This window comes from Cyphomyrmex costatus, unplaced genomic scaffold (genome assembly GCF_001594065.2).
Source record: "Cyphomyrmex costatus isolate MS0001 unplaced genomic scaffold, Ccosl1.0 scaffold332, whole genome shotgun sequence".
NCBI lineage: Eukaryota > Metazoa > Arthropoda > Insecta > Hymenoptera > Formicidae > Cyphomyrmex > Cyphomyrmex costatus.
In genome coordinates this window covers 444150-466502 of record NW_017277473.1, presented here as the reverse complement: position 1 = coordinate 466502, position 22353 = coordinate 444150, and the positions used below count along the sequence as shown (strand labels likewise).

The 22353-nt window shown below is 35.3% G+C and overlaps 1 protein-coding gene across 3 annotated transcripts in view; it reads left to right on the top strand.

Moving 5' to 3' along the window:
* The window catches only part of LOC108776030 (uncharacterized), a 22408-nt gene extending 971 nt beyond the window's left edge, over positions 1–21437 (top strand). The window contains exons 1-6 of one of the 3 annotated variants that reach the window (XM_018542525.1): positions 2014–2028; positions 3277–3393; positions 17308–17730; positions 18261–18603; positions 18815–19209; positions 19455–21437. In XM_018542525.1, the coding sequence (XP_018398027.1) occupies positions 17473–17730; positions 18261–18603; positions 18815–19209; positions 19455–19982 (1524 nt within the window). In that variant the 5' untranslated portion in view covers positions 2014–2028; positions 3277–3393; positions 17308–17472 and the 3' untranslated portion in view covers positions 19983–21437. Of the gene's footprint in view, positions 1–2013; positions 2029–2747; positions 3394–17307; positions 17731–18260; positions 18604–18814; positions 19210–19454 lie in introns of those variants that run through there. The other 2 variants (XM_018542528.1, XM_018542526.1) reach the window with 2 other exon arrangements.
* The last annotated feature ends 916 nt before the right edge of the window (positions 21438–22353 follow it).

Below are 22353 nucleotides of genomic sequence, written 5' to 3'. Positions count from 1 at the left end.
CACACACACACACACACACACACACACACACACACACACACACACACACACACACACACACACAATGTAAAACGCGATTATGATATCTGAAATTATCCGGGATAATTTAGAAGCAATCGAACATTTGTAAAAATAGCTAGAATTTATATTTATAATTGTAAGGAAAATATCAAGCAGATATCTCTTAGCGCGATAGGATATAAATATTTTAAATTAATTTGAAACGTTCTCCCATTTCACATGTTGATCACTTAATGCCTTCGTCATCGACAAAATGAAAATAGGCATCAACTAAAAAATATTTCAATCATTTTGTATACAATATTATGATTGTAAAAGATAATAATGTAACGTAGGTCGAGACTTAGGTCGACATATAAACGGATCTAATACAAAAAATGGTTGACACGTTTATCAACTATCGATTTCTTTGCATTTTGTATCAACTCATTATAAGTTTACGATTCTTGTAAACATTTTAAACCATTTGAAACAATATCAAAGAAAATAAAATAAAACGAGTAATTGATAACTTGTAACAGAAACTTAATTGCAAATTTAATTATAACTTATATTTATTTACTTTGCTACATATTACAATCTGAATTAAAAGATATACATTTAGAAAAGAGAGGAATGTAATCAGAACGTTAATGTAAATCTCTTTTAAAAATAAGAATTTCGTTAAGAATGCTACTGGCTCTCTCTTATGTATATTTCATGATTTTATCTATATCTGGTTTATCTATATGGTATATCATAGTGCATGATCGCGTACTTGAAGAAAGGAAATTGATGCGCTTTTGACAGTCGTCGTTTCGCGCGAGCTCCGAGTTGCGCAATAAAAAGATTCGCGAACAAGAATAGCAAACGCGAAAATGAGAAGAATGATGGGAAAGGAAGAAACTTTAACCAAGTTTCTTCAATCGCGCGAGACCAATATGAATTCTCGTCATTATTAATGTAATCTCGGGAAAATAAAAAGTGCATCATAGTGCATGCGTAATAGAGGCGAAAAAAAAAATTTATAAAGTTGAGGGAAGTGGGATAAAAAGAAGGGCGGTATGGCAGTAAAGAAGGAAAGAGGAAAAAAAAGAGGATCCGGAAGAAGCGAGAGGGATAGGAGATCAGGTCGCGCGACGGAACGGGGCTACGACTACGCGCTTTCGCATGCAGCGTTCTTGTTGTGCATTTACCGCACATGCGCCACACAGCCACCCCCGGAGACATTGGAGAGAGCGATCCTGCGCCCTGCCGCCACTACGGGGGTGCGTCCGTACGTAAAAGCCGGCGTACGCTCCTCGCTCGCTGTCGTCATTCGGCTCGGCCTGCTCGTATTTCTCACTTAACATTTATCTCGCATTTTCCAACTTCGTCTGTTCGATCGAAACTCAAGCGCCACGAGTACCGTAATCGCGATCTCGATTTAAACAGAAGAATTTCATCGATCTCGTCGTCACCGAGCTCGTCGTCGAATTGCGCTCACCACCGACAGCTCGGTCTCGGTATCGGCTCGATATCCGTCAGCTCCGAGTTTGAACGTATCTCACCACAGTGTTGAGATATGATACTTGTTTTAAACGTGAAAAGTTTACAGATCGTTTTACGCGGAAACGTTTGTTGGATTTTACTACAAAGTGTATCAGCGACGAGGAGTGAATTCTAGAACAAGGATTCTCTCTCGCGGGAATAGACGGCCACGAACGAGGACACTCGTCGTCATCCGTAGAGTCAAGTTCGATAGAGCCCGTGATCAGATGGCATTTAATATGACATTCATTTTAACGAGAACGTGTGCATTCTACGATCGACGACTCCGATTCTCAACAAAGCCTCTTTAATTGAAAACATAGTGGAGAATTTGTAGTACGACACGCGGCTTTGTTCTTTGTTGACGAATTTCTCGTAACGATAACGACTCTTTCGCAATGGCATTAAATTCTTTCTACTTTATATTGGAATATTGGAATAGCTGTCGCTTGTAATTCTTGAAAAATAAGACGAGATGGAATTTAAATTTGGAACAGAGTGAGTAATGTAATACGTATGATCCACTAAATAGAAACTTTTCATATTACTCGGATAACATAAAGATAATTAAATTCTCATGACAATTTTTTAAATCGTTTATTATTTGTTGATAATAGCTCGCTAGATTATGCTGAAATCAACAATTAACATAATGAGATTAATAAGAAAAGATGTATGGTCGGCAAACGATTCTTTTTTGTCTTTTTAAATTATTAAATTATAAAAATTTTTTAATTTAATTTTCGAATTTTTTTTCAACTTTTTCTAAACCTGAAGAATTTCTTAATTAACAAATTATTCACGTGATTTATTTTATTTATGATGTATTCAATTCTTATATTCCGTTCGCTCAAAATTAATCATCTTCGTATGTGTCCAACGGTCGAGCGTTCATTTTTCATAAGAGACAAGCTTTAGAACAATCCCTCAGGGTAAAGAGCGGACGTGATTCAACGTGGTCATCGTGTTTCAATTCAAGAGTTCTTCCAATGATGCCCGTCACTGCGATAGATTGAGAACGGATGCGGACCATTAAGTAAATCGCGAATGCTAATCAGTGCGGAATAATCAGTGATGCGATCAATTTATCATGACGATTTTTCATATTTTTTTAAAAAATTATTTTTAAAAAATTTTTGACAAAACGGTAACAAAGAAATGAGATGACGAATGAAAATAATATTGAATAAATTTGCAGTCCGGATTTTGCAAAGCGAAGGAAGCATGTATTCGATATTGCTCCGTTTCGGGAGCAGTCAAGCTGCGAGTCACTTTCTTCATCTTATCTATCAATATATCGGACGTAACCAATATATAAGTTGATTATAGTCAATCGTTACGCGAATTGTAAGTGATATGAGTCAATCATAGTCAGACCGTATCGAATGCCAGTGATACGGGTGCTTCAGACATTATATCGCGAGCACGTCGATCATAATGAGACATTATTTGTGATAAGTGATATTATATAGACAAACTATAGCTAGAAACTGCTTATCTCTTCTCTCACTGTTAAACAAAATTATTACGAGATATATAGTGTAACGCGCAGAGTAACACTGATCTATTATAAATAATATCTATTATATATACATGAGACGATGGTGTAAAAGTAATACTATAATGGATCGATGGAACATCGTTTCCTATTATTAAACAGATAAGCGGGATCGTTTAAATTGTTTAAAATAATCGACGCTTTACTAGGCGCGATTTTACGAAACACCGCGTGAACATCGCGAACAGGTTTTTTTTTTCTATTTTAGCGGTGCGATATGTTCCGCAAACCACCGTGGGAAATTGAGAATCGCCACCGAAAACGCGAAAAGCAAGAGTAAGGAGCGATCGTTGTTAAGCTAAATGGTAAGTTGTAACAATCAAATTTTTTAAATATATTTGTTAAGCAATCAGCGCAACGCATTAGAAGCATATTAAATTTAAAGGTTAATTTATTTACAATTAATATTTTTAATATTTTGTTTCATTCGTGCGAATACGATCGTCATAAAGAAAAGTATACTCCGTTCTCTCATTGTAATTTACATTATAATTTAGATTTGGTTCATTTGAATTCTATAATAAAATTTGCATTTTTTTTTGCTAAAAAAAGGAGATGCGCAGTCGCAAACAAAATATATAGAATATCCAGAGATATTTTTACACGCCCCTTTATTTCAAACTTTTTCCATTCATTTTTCATTCACTACGTATTGTAGTTTCATAGTATCAAATGTATTAATAATGTGACAATTGAAAAATGTTTAGACAAGTTAAATGTAGAAAATGTAAATAATCATGTCTTATATTTTATTTTAAAGAAATTGTAGTTGGAAATTTAATCAGTAAAAGATATGTAATGTTATAAAGCAAAATAATGAAATAATGATTTTCCTCACAGTTTCTAAACGTTAAAACAATTACTTTTTTATTACTATCATTAGTATCAGGAGACGCGGTAGTGTCTCCGGCCATGTTCAAAAATTGAAAGACGCTACAAGTCTCTTATCCCGAGGCACCAAAGTCTATTTTTGGGGGATGTTAATTTATGTAGAATTAATAATAAATACACGTGTCTTGTTGAGAAGTCGCTAATACCCGATTAAAACTGTGTGCTTTAATACATATATAGGATGTCTGGAATTGAAATGTTAACACTTTGGAAGTGTGTAAGAGATCGGTAAATTAAGAAAAAAAGTTCTGTAGAAATATACTCGTTTTTGCTTTGTTTTGAAAAAAAAAACCGCAAAAAAGACCAAACGTAGTTGCTTCGTTCTTGGACGTGAAAGAGTAGTGTCTTGGCCACCCCAATCACTTGATCTGGCACCACTGGACTTCTCTTCTTTGTGTGGAGGGTCCTAAAGCAGGAAGTTTATTCGTTGTCAATCAACTCAAGAGAACAATTGAGAAATCGAATCGAAGCTGCGGTGTACTAAATATCACTAGATCAGTGTTTGGCTGCAACACGAGCTGTCCATACTGATGATCTGCTTGCATTCCTGCAAGAGGCCAACATTTTAAACAATATCTACATTAAACAAGTGAATAAATACAACATGAATAAAGTAATAAAAAAGTACAAAAATGGAAACTACGTTTCATCTTTTTTGCAATATTTTCTAAAACGTAACAAAAATGAGTATACAAAACTCTACAAAACTTTTTTTAGTTTATCGATCTTTTACACGCTCCTGAAGTTTTGATATTTAAATTTCAGACACCCTGTGTGTGTGTGTGTGTGTGTGTATACATGTATATGCGGAGAGAAGAGCCTTCAACGCAAAAACTGGCCGTAACTGTAGCGTAAAACCGTATAATGTATATATATCATTATGTGAACAGTACAGGGAAGTGTGTCAAGCTTTTTCTTTCTCTTGTATCATTCCCGTTTATGCCCGTGATTAAAAATTGGCGAGACAATTTTGCTTGTTCAAGCAAGGTTAATTCTTGTTTCCTGATAAGAACATTCTCCTCAGTAATGAACGTGTGATACGTGCGGTACTTCCGAGGATTAAAAAAAGGAATCTGATTACACGCGCGCTTACAGATTATATTTATCTCGAGCTTCATGCGAAAATTGTCCGCGCGAGATTGATGCGGCACTCGGCAAAATTTGCATTTGCTTACACTTCTCCTTGCATATATAGTCGCAAGAAATATCACATCTCTCGAAAGTAAAGCCGAGATTCAATTACGAGTAAAATCGAATTTAAAAGCATTTGTCTTTCTAGCTCGACAGCGGCTCTCACTCGAAAGCAAAAGCTTCCCTCATGCAACATTTAACGTCCATTTCGAGGATTACAAGCTTTACACGAAGCTCATTAAATTTTTAACATCTCGCAAACGATAGATATATCAAATGATAGATATATCGAATGAGCACGAGTGCAAGCGAAAAATCGTATTTCGTAGAAAGTTTTCTAGTTTACGAGCAACTTTTACTTCCTCTCGCCGAACGCGAATTTGTTATTTTAAATAGTTTCCCTTAAGCGCTTTATATATGTAAGTTATATCCTTGTCGATTGATCGACAAAATTGGAAAAGTTATGCAAAGAAGGAGGACAGACTAAACTAATCTGTCTTCTTCCTTTGCATGACTTTTCTTAAATTGGAAGAAATTTATCTGCCTTTAATACAAATTAAAGCCGTCCTAAGTTTTGATCCACGTATTATAGTTGTATATAAAGTAAGACAAAAGCTTTCGGTGCACAAATTTTCTTCTTTAATTCCGTTTTTTAAATAGATATTTTTCAATTTCAGTTCATTTCTCTCTTTCGCAAATACATTGTTATCTAACTTTTAATTATCTAACTGTTACGTATCAATATTTCTTTTGCTTGGGCAATGTGATAGTACTTGAAATATGTATTAGTTTGTGGGAAATATTTCTATCGCGTGTAATGTTACATGTCGACTCGTCGGTGAAATTTGAGTAAAAGCGCAGGTGTTGCTGCAGGCTAGATAACTCATAATGTCGAAGCGCGCATATAGTTGTCACTTTGCTGTACAGAATCTCTCTCGGGTATTCCTTTGTAAAACCCTTTTATTTCTTTCCTCGCCTACTTCTCCTCTTTATTCTTTCCACTTCATTTTTCTTCGACAAAACTTTATATCGTGAAACCGCATAAGGAGTCTTTTAAAACGATTGGTTCCATTCGCCAATAAAATTTTCAGATATTTTCTCTGGTTTTTCTGTTTTGGAAGAGATATGATATACCACAGTATTATATTACGTTTATATAAAAATGTGACAAAAGGAAAGAATGCACGAATGCATTTTTTAGTTTTCCAGATTCTAATATTTTATTATCTTTATTTTCGAAGAGAAAAATATTCTTAAATTGCTTGAAAGAGTAATATAAAATATACAAATTCTCTGTTGGTAAATTCTATTAATGAATAATAATAATAATTTCATTAGTACAAATAATCTATTATATTAGAAAAAAGAAAAAAGGAAGTCACTACACGTGTAGTATGTATATTTTCTACGCTACTTTCTATCTTCTGAATTCTTCGATGATTTGCTGTTTTTTAGATTTTACTTTGCAACTGTTTGCAGGGATGCAATTCAATTCTGTCAACTCCAAGTATCTTTTATCCTTGTTCAACATTCGGTGAATCACAAGAATAAAATGATACTTGGATCGACAGAATCGAGTTTTAGAACGCATCCAAGACTGATTGGTAAAATTGCAAGAAATAAAACAGATCGTTCTTCACGATATACTACTATTTTCGTTCTATTTTATACGTTGATTTTCGTTCTAATTCTCGTGAAAGTTTCAAGAAAAAAGCAAGAACTTTTGTCAGTTGAATAGTATCAATAGAAGAATTGAAATTTTCAACGACCTTCTAATTTTGAACAGTTCTATTTAATATTAGATAGAATGACAGGATTATCCTCTTGGGTATCTGTCATGGAATGTGTCGGTCTGAATTCCGATCGGAATTATTTCATTTCCCTAGAAAACACAATAGAAATCTAGGGAATAATTGAATAACTCCGATCGGAATCCATTCCGACTTGTTCCATGGTAGGTGCCCTGGTTCCTTTATTTTTCGTTCATTCGGACAAAGAATAATTTTCATGTGTAAGTTATTTTTTTGTTTTAGTCTAGCAAAATTGTTAATTGTGATGCTTATTGTTAGTAGTATCAGTAGAGTTTCTCTAGAGCTTGGGTTAATTTACAAAATTATCTAAATTTTGCAATCCTTTGCAATTAGATATAATAAAAACAGTTAATTTGGCGAAATAACAACCCAAGATAATGCAAATATAAATAAATATGTATACGTGGAATAATTAAATATTTAATAAAAGTAAAATGACATTTTGAAATTAAATTTTACTCTCCTCTAATATTCTGTCTGGTCACATTTTGGTACAATGTCATTTTCTAAATCAGATGCATTCAACTCGGAAAAAATATTAAAAATCGATAGGTAAATCTGAGAAAAAAACTTTAAATAACACAACGTAGCATTTTGAAATTTATCCATGTTGAAAAGGCATCGTTGTTCATTCATCTACATAATCAAGTCATGGAGATCTTGTATTACATTGAATAATTGTAATTTTAATATCTCTCGTGAATATGGAAGGTGATATTAATCCACAAGCGTAGGAAAAAAAAAAATCCATTAATCCTTTTATTCACTTGCTGCAACCAGGCTCCGTATTACGAAAACTTGGAAAAAGGAATTACGGGAATGGATTGCGAATTTACTTCTTTTACCACGAGATTATTTTTTTATATTTATGTATAATTTATATATGTATATATATATATATATATATATATATATGACATATGCCAAAGTGATTTAAAAAAAAAAACAAGTAAGACATTAATGAGAAAAAAAATTTGTTGAAGTTAGAAATCTTAGCATATTTCTGCAAAGCAAATAGATTAAGTATCTCTTTTTTATATTATTAATGAAAAATATCTTACTTTAACTGGCAAATAAGGTATGAGTGCTGTAAAATAAGGGCAAAAAACAGTGGACAGAATCTGAACGTATGCAGATGAATATGAAGCAATCAAATACGATAAAGCTTTCACTCCATGATCTATAGATTCTACTGTAATTAATGTGAATGTTGCCTCTTGATCCCTTTTTCAACGAATGTGTATGCGTACGTATGTGAGATACAGATAAAAATTTATAATATATTGATTATAACGAAACGTAGATAGATAAAAAATGTAAGTTAAACGCTACATCCGCGATAACGGTGATAATAAAAAATGCATTAACTTTGATAAAAATTATGTAATTTATTCATAACATTTGAAATTTCTTTTAATAAAAAAAAAGATGATATTTATAATGGCCGTTTAATTCTCCATTTATTTATCCGATTATTTTACGCGTCGCATCATGTGATACATTCGCATGCGTGTAATTTCCTGTCAAAGGGCATATGACATGATAAAATTAAGATAAAACCGGTCCCCGGATATCGAATTTCGTGAAAAAGCGAAAGTCACTTGTGAGCGGGCGACCGCTTGATAATAAATCGATGCCAAACCATTCGTTCGACCGTACGTTTGTCCACGCATTGTTTCAAATTTCATCCCCTTTCTCTCAACGAATGCCCTGTTAGTTAGAGGGACATTGAGGGTACAAAACAACAGCTCCGTCCAATGAAACATGATACATCGTGCGAACCAGCTATCGCGCGTGGCCGGTATATGCGTTTTAATTAACATCGTCAAACGTGGAGCATTCTCTCCTTTTCTCTTTCTCTCTCTTCCCTTCTCGTGGCGAACGTCACGAATGTTGATCCCGTTAATTCCACAGCGCGGAGCATGCAAGTCGGTTAAATAAACTTTTCGATTGAAAACCGCGCCCCGCGCGAATTAATTGCAAAAACGCGTGGATAGCACGATCTCTCTGATGTGCTTGCCACGTCGCGCATGCGATTTATCCGGAAGTCGCGTTTCATTTCCGACGACGAATAGTACGCTATTGTCACTCTTGACGGAAATTGTTGGAAAAAAGCTCATTCACAGGTGTATTCTAAAGCACACATTTTTCTCGCGCTGTTCAAAATAATATATATGAATTTTAAAATTCGAGAGGATAAAGATATTTATATACCTCCCCCCATCATTATTATTTTGACGATGCACGTGATGTACAATTCACCTAAATTAAAACTTGATTTGTATAATGCAACTATATATGTCAATTAAAAGTTTTTTATTCATTTTTACCTATATAATATGTTAATATTTTTTATTAGAATTGTAATTTTTAGAAAATAAATATTTGCATTCGTGTTTACTTATAATCTCGTTCGAAAAAGAAATTTCGAGAGAAATTCGAATTAAAATCGTTTTTTTTTCTATACTTTTTATTCAGGCTAACGCCTCTGTTATTCACTGCAAATCGCGGAGCTGAATCAGCAAGATAAATCAGAACCTCGATGACAAGAAAAATCTCGAAAGAGGCGGAGAATCAACGAAATCACAATTTTAACTATTATTCAAAGAATGCAAGGATTAAACATAGTTTCCATTAAAAAACTGTCTCAAACTCTCAAAGATTTTAATTCTTTAAAAAATTGTAATGAACAATGACATCGTCCAAAAACAATTTTCTTTCAAAACAATAGCTGAGTAAAATTTATCTAAATAATATCTTAAGATGCTAATACGGCTCTCTGAAACTGCACTTAAGACAGCCTCAGATATAAGAATCGATTATGACTACCTGCCTAAGAATCTATTACAAAAATAATTGAGTTTGAAAAGTTGGAAAGCATAGATTTTCTATTGTGAAAACTTACGTATTATATTATACATTTTCCTTCTTTTATATAAAGTAACGAAAGCATTTTAGAGTTCACAAAATATACTGAAATATTTATAAAAATTTGAATTGCTATACCTGAATAATGATTGCAGAAAAGTAATTAATAGACACTTAATTAGGCATTAACATTCGTCGTCTTTCTTTATCGATTCTGCTGTAACGATTCAATTTAATTACATCTTTAATTGCATTTGACACATTGTTACGTCTTATTTAACCGCTTTATTTGAATCTCCAGATCAATGATTAAATAGAAATATCGATATTGGAAATTCTCTTACATATTTTTCATATACGTACTCTTAACATTTTAACTTTTTATTCCTTCCCTACATTAAGAGATGATTCAATTGTATTAATGAATATTTCTACTGGAAAATTTAATTGTACGTAACATTATTGGTTCAATTGTATTTTAAAATCGGTACTTACTTAAAAAAAAAAAGCTGAGAAAGTTGAGAGAGTTAATTAAAAAGTGGTAAAAAGTCATGGTTGAACCTGCCAGATCTGAGTTCAGCTCAAATAGGTTTTATGCGTCTCTCCAGCTGCAGACATGCACCTATTTAACTAGGTAGTCTCGGTGGAAGTGATCAGAGGGAGATTCGGTTCAGCAGATCTCTCTCTCTCTCTCTCTCTCTCTCTCTCTCTCTTCTCTTCGTCATCGACCCTCGTACCGACCTCTACGTGTTCAACTGCTGCTCGGCTATCGATTGCGAGCCGCCAGGGCCACGAGAAGGCACCTTCTCGACATTCTCTCACTTACTCTCTCTCTTCTTCTTCTCTCTCTCTCTCTCTCTCTCTCTTTCTCTCTCTTTATGTTTCGTCATCTCTCGCTTACTTGTGCTAACTTGTTATGCGGTGCTACTGCGTTTCCTATCAACTACCATACTGTACAACGTGCTTGTCTATAGGGTGGCTGTACCACTACGAGCATAAATTCCAATTAAGCGTGGTTCGCTACTTACGAAATGAAATTCCTTCGTTATCATATATTGCGTCGATGGACATCTACTTAATGGCTGTGATATAATCACCTTTTCTCACCAGATTTATCCCAAAAACTACTGTCAATGTTACTTTTATAAAACACTTTTTCTCTAATTCATTTTTAGTAAAATTTAATCGTGAATTGGAGAGAGAAAGATATTAAACTAACAATAAATAAGCAGTTAACTATTTTAAGTGTGAAAAGATTATATTGTATGTCTTCTTCTTTCTATTTATACATATGTTACTGATTTCTTTTGTTTCTATTTGAGAATCAATTTTAATTTTTAATTTTGATGATAAAACTGTTTTAATGTTATTTTTTTCCTGTCGTTATTAATGATAATGTTAGATTAATTTATAAAGTTATAATTAAATACATATTCAATTGATTTTGATACATTTTGATTTATTTTATACATCTTATTAATTTTGTACGAAAATTAATTTAACACACATTTTTAATTTAATATCCAAGATAGAAACAAAGAAAAGATATTGTAAAAGAATAATTAGTAATTTAATATTAATTTTCATCATAGCCGTAATCATTATGTAATATATACATTACGTAATGTATATAGTAATATAATTTGTAATTACATGTATTATCCATATTAATTGTTAGTCGGGCTTTAAACTGGATATTAGAGTTGCTGGAGAACGATATAAGCAAGTGGCGTATCATGTATATGTATATGCGATGCTATCGTTTCCCTAAGTATGGTTGTAGTACACGATGAGATATATTGTACTATATGCTTCGCACACAAATTCCAATTAAACGTCCGGAATTCCTTTCGCATGCCAATCGATTACCATGACAATGTAACTGCAGAGTTGGGATGCGTATATTACTCCCCGGAAACTGTCAGTGGAAATATCTTATGTCTGTCAGTAGCTGCAATCTCTTTGAACTTGTAAAGATGTGACGCTAAATGCAGAGATCGCATCATCGTATCGTGCAGGAATCGAATACCACAGTATAATACAGATAAAAAAATAATCCTTATTTCTTACGAATTTTTATAATATATACATACTATATACATACTATATATGTATATACATACTATATATGTATATACATACTATATATGTATGTATGCACGTACAGATGATAATAATATAAATCAATTGGTGTAAGTGTAAAGAAAACACATAGCTGTTAAAAAAAATATGTAGGCAAAATGGATAATTTTTGAAATAAGCAATTTTGTTGTTATTACACCAATTGATTGATTGTCGTTATTTTGTTTATAAAAATGTTAAGGAACAACTATCAAAAGTTAATAGTTTACCAGACTTTATGTCAATATCTGTAATGTATGAGTTAGAATAAAATATTTCGTAAACTGTTGATTCTATAATATAATATCTTTATTTTAATGTTTTTATATGCAAAATAATTAAAGGAATCATGTTATGAAAAAAATATATTTGTTTAAAAAAGTGAAGGTAAATTTTATCTCTTTTTGATACTGACCTAAAAAAAACGTGATCAAAATATTACGTTCCTCTTGAACCGTTCCACATTTTTTTGTGATGAAACATGAAATAAATCGTATCAAAACCATTTTAAGCATGTGTGTATCTTTACTTCAAAAAAACAGTCACAATTACAATTGAAAATTAGTCATGTAGAAAAATTATGGAAAAGAAAATTTATATGTTCAATATTAAGATTTTTCTTTATAAAATTAAAAGTTGTAATTATTTCCACATTCATCAATCTATTTTATTGAAATTTAAGTCGCTAAATAGTATAAATTCTATCTAAATATGTTAATTGCAACTATTATTCGTTTCAAAACAATAATCTTAGAAATCGGAAAAGCTCTAACGACTAATAAGCTCTCTCTCTCTCTCTCTCTCTCTCTCTCTCTCTCTCTCTCTCTCTCTCTCTCTCTCTCTGTCTGCTGTCTCTGTAGACGTTAGTATAGTTTGTCGAAATAGGAAGCTTTACGAGGAACCGTACTGATATTGGAAAATCATTTATCCTGTCTAATCCACGTAGCAGGCACGCCTTGACTTTTGACAGATCCGAATTGCTATGTAGACAGATTAATGCATTCCGCCTTGGGCTAACTTAGGCTATATGTCAAAGTCACGAGGTTTTATGCATAAGATATGATACAGAAGGCTCTATCCGATATTTTGACACACAAGCAGTATACAATCTGAAATACATTAAAGTAGCTTTTATTTGATCATATTTTCAAGCTTGTATATTAACGGACTGCAAATGGAGAGAGAGAGAGAGAGAGAGAGAGAGAGAGAGAGAGAGTATGCACTTAATTTAAAATTATATGTACTCTACATTTGATATTTAATTGAAATATTTAAAATTATTTCAAATTTAATATGTAAGTAATATGTGGTTAAATAAATTAAATGATATATATTTAATGGTATTATATATATAAATATTAGATGACATATATAAATTAAGACAATGATTTTTCTCTATTATTGCTTTCTTATTAAAACGAAAAAGATTTTATTTTCATATTGATATATAATATCGGATCACTATTATTATTACTAAGAATACTACTGTTGTGAGAGATTAACTTAATTCATAAAAATTGGACAATTCAGAGATCAGATGCAATCCTATTTCTTTTGTAATTATGTCGTGCCCCACATTAGAGAATATTTTTGGATTAGTATTCACCGCAGGGAAATCTGTTTTAATTATGAACTTAAATTATAATCCGTCATTCCTGGTTAAAACACAATTTAATCTTGCCACATTTGATTATTTTATGCAGAAAAGTTCGAATTTATCCTCATACTCGGTCATATGCATTATGACGATGTTACAATAGCTGATATTGCAATTATTTCATATTTGCTCACGCGTATATTTCAATTGAACGAATGCTTATGGTCGACTAATGCCAACGATTGCCTATGGCACGGTGCCTAATGTAATGAGTACTTGGCACGTACACAGCATATGCAAACCATAAAAGATAGTTCACGCATCACGATTGCGTATATTCCAAAATTTTCAATCTTAATTCTATATTCCCTCTTCTTTCTTCTATCATCAAAATTAATCTTTTTCTCAACAAAGATACGATAGAAAATATCATGTTTCTTATCGCAGTCTTAATTAGCGATTATACGTATTATACTATGTATTGTGTATTACAGAAATTTTATTGAAATAAAATTTATTTAAAGTTAAGTAAAAGATGTGCTATATTTGTATATTTTCAATTGGCAGTCAATTGGAAAAGTATTGGTTTTCATCAAGAGAAAAAACATTTATTTTAGATTTTGACGTGCTTTTTATAAAATATATATGTATTTTTAAAGTTATTTATTATTGTCTATTTGACAATACATCATACAGTATCGGGTTATCCGGAGCAGTGTGTTCTAACTTTTTTTATTTGGAAACATGCTTCCGGAGCGCATTCACAGCGACAGAGATTACAATCATTCACGTGCCTCGTGAAAAAATGGTTCGGCATTACATGGTTCAAAAAAAAAAAAAAAAAAACCTTTCAAATATCAATTTTACAGATATCTTATCAATTTATGCGAGAAGAAACAGAAAAATCGTCCTTTATCGCAGTTCAATAAAACGACATGTCATAATAGCAGGAATATGTCATGATTTGACGAGTTTGCTATAATAAATCGCCGACTCTATATCAATCTCATGTATTCATTGGTAAAAAATAAAAACAAATTAATTCCAATTTAATTAAGAAAAATAGATGAAAAACGGTTAGATTTATAAGACATCAACAAGTAGATAGAAACGATTTGTAGAATGTTCTTTTAGCGATTGCTACAACACTTATCTGGTGTACATTCTTATACGATGTACATTCATGTAGGTAGGAGGGTATCTCTTCGACGTTGTCGTCAGGCAGGACGTGACGTAGAGGGTGGCAAAAGGAGCCGTACCGCACGACGACCCACATTCCGTCGAATTTAATTTCATGCCTTATCGCTGGTAGCCGTGGTACAATGCCACAACTAGGACGGTCGCGGATCTCGCGCGTGCACAAGTACACGTGGAATCACTGTATACGCATATGCACGCGCACACATATCAGTTGTTAACGGTGTCATACGCACACGCATTCCGTGTGTGCGCTTCGCTCTTTACTCTTCTCGCACACATTCTATTTATACATCTCTCTTCTATTCTCTCTCAAACAGATCTCTTATTCTCTCGTCCTTTCTTCTCTCTCTCTTTCTTCCTCCCCCTCCCCTCTGTAACTACTCTGTGTGTCCTCTTTTTCCTCCGTATTAATTTTTTATCTTTTTTTATCTTGTAGAATAGAAATTAATATTTTTTAGCTAAATTCTAATAATTATAGAACATCACAATTTACCTTTAGAATATAATTGTTCTATTTCTCATATCGAATAGTAATTCGCCATATTTAGCCAACTGCGCGTTGATGTCTGTCTCTCGCTCGCCGTACATGCGAAAACAATCGAGACATCCTCTTTAGACGAAGTAAGTGGCTCGTCGTTGACGTTTTTTACATCTTGAAAATCTAACGTACATTTACTTGAAGCTCGTGCTTTTCTCGACGATCTACGCGTTCTCTCCGTCTTGACCCTTATCTCTTTCTCTCTACCTCGATCTTTCTCTCTCTGAAATGCATTTACCCTCTTTCCCCTCTTTCTCTTTCAGATTCTCAGTCCTTTATAGCCATTCCTATCGCGGTCTAGGATAGTGAATTCGTGTTCCGTCTCTGTTTCCATTTCTGCCGCTGTTTCTCCGTTTTCCAACGTTCCGGCGCGTCGAGTCGCGCAAGTGCGCCTATTATGCATCGAGCATCTGATGTACGCGTTTCTGTAACGAGCGAGCGCGAGCAGTAAATGTATACCAAGGGTCGATCGTGTAGCTGGCTATTTCTGCACGTGCTCCGACTTTACGTGGTGACGATTGCTTTATCAGATGTACGAAGCTGACTGACGGAACGGGGTACGCGCCATCGGATCTCGTGTCACCGGAATAAAAGTCGTTTTGTAAACTAAGCTATCGGAACAGAAATAGATCATGAGAGACCGTATTCTTAATTAATTCCATACAAGCAGACTGTTTTCTGATTATATCTGATTTTAAACCTTGATTTTTTGTTTTCACACAAACAGATATTTATTGATATATATTTAAATGATTACACAAACAATTAGTCACAGAATCGATTCTTATAGACGAATCTTATATCTAATGATACAACATTCTATACATGGTCTACGTAATACAATACATATGCTTATATCATAATAGTCCCCTAAATTTACAGTCACGTTAGAAATAATAATATAGAAGTAATAATAATAAGAATAATAAACTTACAATATTTTTCGCAAAAATATTTATGTAGACAACAATGATTAACATCAATCTAGTCGATTGATGTTAATCACACAATTTACAAAAGCCCTTTTGTTTCGCATGAACACGAAATGAAGAAGCAAGTAGGAAGGTCATTAACCAGCTAATATCACTGCAGATATATGTGTGTAATTAATTTTCCGTGTAAAAATGATTTATATTCTACTTTAAATGTGTGAATTAATTTTACACATTTAAAGTGGAAAATTAATTACACACATTATTGTAGTCACTTTTTACTTGGATTTACAGTGATAAAAAGGTCTATTCTTTTTCAAAGAATTTTGAATTGTTTCTAAACTAGTGCAATAAGTTAGAGTGAAACAAATTATATCACCAGTTCAGAACGTGGGGTGAAAAAAGAAGAGATCTATTAAATCAATCAGAAAGAATTATTCATCACTGATGTATCCTTAGATATAATATATATTAGCTAGTAATGACAGTATATATAATCAGATGTATCGATAGATGCATATCGTGGATTTAATCATATCGCTATCTCAAACTCCCACTGCAGGCTATGTTTAGATTCCCACCCGAATGCCACCCAGATATTACACTATCCTTGTTGTTTAAAACATTAAACGGGGATGACACGATACCCGGGTAGCATCCGGGTAGAAATCTGAACACGCCCTCATACAGAAATCAGAAGTTGATTGAAACGAGGACGATCGTTCACGATTATACATATAGCTATTATTTTAAATCTATTTGAACATCTTATGCGGGATCTACGATAATAGGAGTCGTAGTGGTTCTAAAATTGAAAGTCGTAAAAAATTGACTAATCGCAGTTGAATGTGAGGAGAATAATCGACTATAATTGGTCAATTTTCCACAACTTCAGTCTTTATGACTTCTATTGTAGACCCGCATTTTTTTTTTCTTTAGTCTCATTGACTTCTTTTTATTTTCTTAAAGTGCAATATATACAAGCTATCTTCCACGGAACAAAAGATAACTAACCCAAAAGAACGACTGTCAGAGACAACGCGCGTCCATTTAGACATTATTTGCAAGAATCTGCCCTAAATCCTTGTTAGAAACGTACTTAATTATGTATTATCATGACCGTGATGCAGGTAAAACAGCGTACTAGGTGGATGGCGATAGCGATGATCGTAGTACAACGACGATAGAAAGACGTTAGAACGTTACCGCTTGCGGCTGCAGCTGCGGCGTCATTGGTCGCTGCACCTGCAGCTGCGGTGGTGGCGGTGGCGACGATTTAATCAGAGGGCGAAACGATGCAGAACACCGGTGACTATTATCAAAGAGCGCCGAGATGTTGTCCGGGTAGAAGTGGCAACAGCAACAACAACAATAATAGCGCGGGCGGATCGGTGCGAGGCACGGAGCTGCTCTGCTGCTGCTGCAGCTGCAACACCGTTACCTCCACGAAGACTCCGGGACTGCTAGCGAGTCTTGGCGTATGTGTGCTCGTCCTCGGCTACACCCTACTCGGCGCGTTCGCCTTTATGGCCCTCGAGGGAGGCCTTAAATCAGTGAGTGGTCGGAACCGACGACAATTAAACCACCTCCTCCCGGTTTGTCATTCGAGACGCCTATACTCGAGATTAGATAATAATTTATTCGACGATTTTGCATCCAGTTTGATTTCGTATAAATGTACGACAAATAGTGAAATAAAGGCTACGAAGCGAAATCAAATTTACGAAGCTTAATCGAATAATTTATCAGTTAGCATTTATTATTAGCATTGAATCTGACTAGAGATATGACTTTTAAATTAGAAAATAATTAAAAAGAAGAAATACAATTAGTAATTAGATATATAGATATATATATATATATGTTATATAAATAATGTAACATTTTCGTGTTCAACGATTGTTAATCAATATCAATAAAGCATTTAAAATTATTTGAAGAAAATTTGATTAACCGAAATTTCTGCAACGTGCTGTTGACGTGATCATATTTCGCTTAAATATTTCGATTCGCTAATGGTACAATGGAGAAATATTGTCTCCACAGCATGGAGAATATAATTATATTTATGTTTCTTCTGTAGGATTCGGTTACCGAGATTCCATCCTCAAAATGGGACGGGGCTTCCTACGTGCTGCCTAATCTGGAGAACGACTCCGTTGCCACAGAATTGAGAGCACGCATGGTCGAAAAACTGTGGAGCATCACCGAGGATCTTAACGTGCTCTACAAAGAAAATTGGACTCGCCTAGCCGCCCGAGAAATCCTCGACTTCCAGGAGAATCTGGCCCGCGGCCTCAGACGCACTTCTTACGAGCAGGTGCCTCCTCGGTCTCGAGAGCATCAAGCGGATAGGCGGTTACACAGTCGACGATGGACCTTCAGCAGTAGCTTGCTGTATTCTCTGACGTTGATTACGACCATAGGTTTGTCCAAATTCAAATGATCGCGTTCGAAAAGATCATCTCGACCTATATATCATTCACCAAACCGCGTACACCATTATCTCTCATTCAATATAAACCGAGAGTCGTATAATTGTCAAGTACCATTAGCTTGTATAGTGACGAAAGTCAAACGTTTATTCCCGTGATACAGATATCGAAATATATAGAAACAATCGTTTTGGTATTTCAGGGTATGGTAGTGTAGCACCACGCACAGTCTGGGGCCGGTTGATTACTATTGTCTACGCTTTAGCGGGAATTCCGCTAATGCTGGTCTATCTGAGTACAGTAGGCGACGTGCTCGCCCGAAGCTTCCGTCGTCTCTATGGACGCATATGTCGGCAGCCGCATAACTGCACGCGAAAGCAGCAACCACCGCCGCCGCCCCCAGTCGGCGGCATAATGACCAAAGCGTATCGCTATGACAATCATGTGGAGACCAAGGGAGGTGGCAATTACTATTCGGCAAGCAGGGAAAGCTCCTGCGACGATTTGGGTATTCGCGGCACTGGGAATGCGATTCTGCTCGACTGCGGTAGCGAAGGTCTTTTACACGCTACCACCAGTTCGACAGCCGCACTTCAGGTAATGTCGTGACGATACTATACACGTATAACGATAAATCGAAAGGGTTAAACTATTTCATTTTTCTCTACATATATTTAATATAAAAAGAAATTATATACCTATATATATATATAATTGTAATAATTATGTTGGGATTGTACATCTATTTTAATGTAACATGTAAATCTTTTCTTCTTCATATAAAATAATTTGATCACGTACTTTATATCTTTCATATAAATTTGTTTTTGCCTACGACTCAGGATGTAACAACGGGTAACGGCAAGCGACACTTTCATCCGTGTTCGCTGTCCTTATCATCATCCTCATCGCCGGCGTACATGCTAGAGACCAATCCCGTCAGGATACCGATCAGCTTGTGCCTGACGATAATGCTAGTGTATATATGCGGAGGCGCGATCATGTTCAATCGTTTGGAGGGCTGGAGCTTGTTGGAGGGCGGGTACTTCTGCTTCACCAGCCTCGGCACGATCGGCTTTGGAGACCTGATGCCGGTAGGACGTAACGCGCCCTCGACTACCCTGGAGGAGTTCAGCCTGTGTGCCTGCGCGCTCTACATCCTCGCCGGGATGGGCCTGATCGCTATGTGCTTCAACCTCGTCCAGGAGGAGGTGGTACGCGTGGTCAGGGTCTTCGGTAGAACCTGCGGCATGTCGTCGGGCGTGGTGGTCGGACCGATCGGTGGTACAGGTATCCCTGATGAAGGCATTCGGTGGGGAATCAACGATGAAAGTCTTCCACGAGAGATAGAGAGAGAGAGAGCATCGTGAACCATTGATTATTTTATCGACCGTCACGCATTTGTCGCGTTTAAAAACTGCAGCAGCAGCAAATATATATATATACATACACCAAACCTGTAATTAATTAGTTTGATACCAAACCGATATATGCATCAATCAAACGTAATCGCTATACGTTGCGGAACGGTTTTATCTTGCGAGTGCCCCGTTGTTTTACGTAATAAAAAAAAATTGTCGTCATATTATACCAATGCCAATCGCGACCGAAGGAACTGAGAATTTCCGAAAAGTTCGATCGAAAAGAACAGCGCGACAACGGCGCGGTTACGCCGAGACGAGTGGCAGTCACGAGTCACGCGTGGTCCCTCTCTTTTTCTTTGCAGCAGGCGCCACTTCCGGTCTCAAGGCCGATCTCGATGATGGAGGCGGCACCAGCGATTCGCGATTGTCCGAACAAGAAGAGGAGGCGATCGCCATGTCAATGGTGCCGGCCGGTTCCTGACAGCATCAGGCCAGGAGCCCCGGCGACGGCAAGCTCCTGGCCCATCCCTCGAACACTGCCATAAAGTTGTCGCCGGGCCATCATTCGCTGTCACGCAAGAAGACGTTGCCGCTGGATGCTACTGGCAGGACAGCGAGCAACTCGTCGTCTTCGAGTGCCAGCGTTCAACAGTTCCAGCGGGGCCAGCCGTTAAGAAGAAGCTGTTTGTCGCCGACGCAGCATCATCATGTTCATCAACAGCAACAACCGCAACAACAGTTGACACATCATTATCCACACCGGCAGCAGGACAGTTCTTTGCTCTTTGAATACTTTGTGCCGCGTAGCGTCAGCGAGTTCAATCTCGCAGATGCCGTAACGGACATGGCGGTACCGCTACCACCTTCCGCGTCGGTTCTTAGGCCTTCCACGACGATCACGCCATCGATTGTCACCGCAGTGATCACCACCGCCAACCAGATGCGATTGTTGGATAGTGGTAGTAGTGGTGGTTGTAACATCGCCACTAAAAGCCGCGAGAAAATGGTTACATTTGAAGATGAGGGGATCAGTTGCGGTGTTACCTCGACACCGACTAGGAAGAACCTGCCCACCCTAGATAATGCTTTTATGTGACCTGTGCCGCAAATTTCACAGATGCTAAAGCGCTTGCTGCTGTGGATAGGCGGGAACCATTAGGATTTCCACACCTCGAATCTGAAGCGACGCGGACAATGGCAAATCATCGAAATGTCGATCGATATACTCTCATTCGGATAAAAAAGTTAAATAGATACGAAAATTATTTTTATGAAAAATTAACGAATACGTGATTGGGCGATAAACGATTGAGAAATATCGACAACGAGTTAATCCGGTGATTATCGAGAATCTTCTGAGCGTATTCCGAATGCATAATTGAAAAACATTAGGTCAGATATTAAGAATTAAGAACAGAATCATATCCAATTATGTCGTGGAACATAAAATGCTAAATAAAATACAAGAACCTATTCATGATTTACATAAATTCTGATTATTAAACAGAATACGAAGAAGGCAAAGAGAAACGAAAAGATGGATCGACAACCTTTACAGAAGACTGCATATCTGTACAACGCAATGACATGGCAACTATAAAAGTATATAAAAGTACTCTAAATATCAAATACGGCGGAGGATGTGGAACTGTTAACAATATATTTAAAAAAAAAACTTTAAAATAAGAATGCATTAGGAAATATTTTGTTCGTGGGGTTAAAAACTTTTTATTAGAAATCATTTATTGTAATATAAATTTGTGATTATTTATTGTGTTTTTGGCACTGTAACGACTTCTATTTTGTCATCACACGCGAAACAAAGCTATACCTAAATGATATAGTAACATTATATTCAAGACAATATTTAAAAGACGCTTAAGAGACATCTGACAAATGTTCTAAATATTTAGATATCTCTTAGATATCTTTCAGACATCGTCGAGACGTATTGATGTGGTTATAGAATAATTTTCATATTCAACCATATTTTTTAAAAATGTATTTATATTTCATTTAGTTTTATATTTTAATTTGCTATGCTGTGCATGCACAGGAGCTATATGTATTATGAGAAAGTGAAGAATAAAGAACAAATACCCGTTATATCTATGTTCAAAAAGATATAGAAGAAAAACAAAAATGTTATAATTGACAGTGGAAGCTTTTCCTCTCAGCCAAATGTCGACTGTATATTATCCATTATCGTTGTCAAATTACTTACGCGCAGCGTAGGTTACCTCTATCGAGTATTCGAATTTTATGTCCAACTGTGTATTCCGAATATTACACGAATAGTTTGTATATATATATTATATATACATATATATATTCAGAAAATATATTGAATAATTCTAACTTATATAACTATCCTATA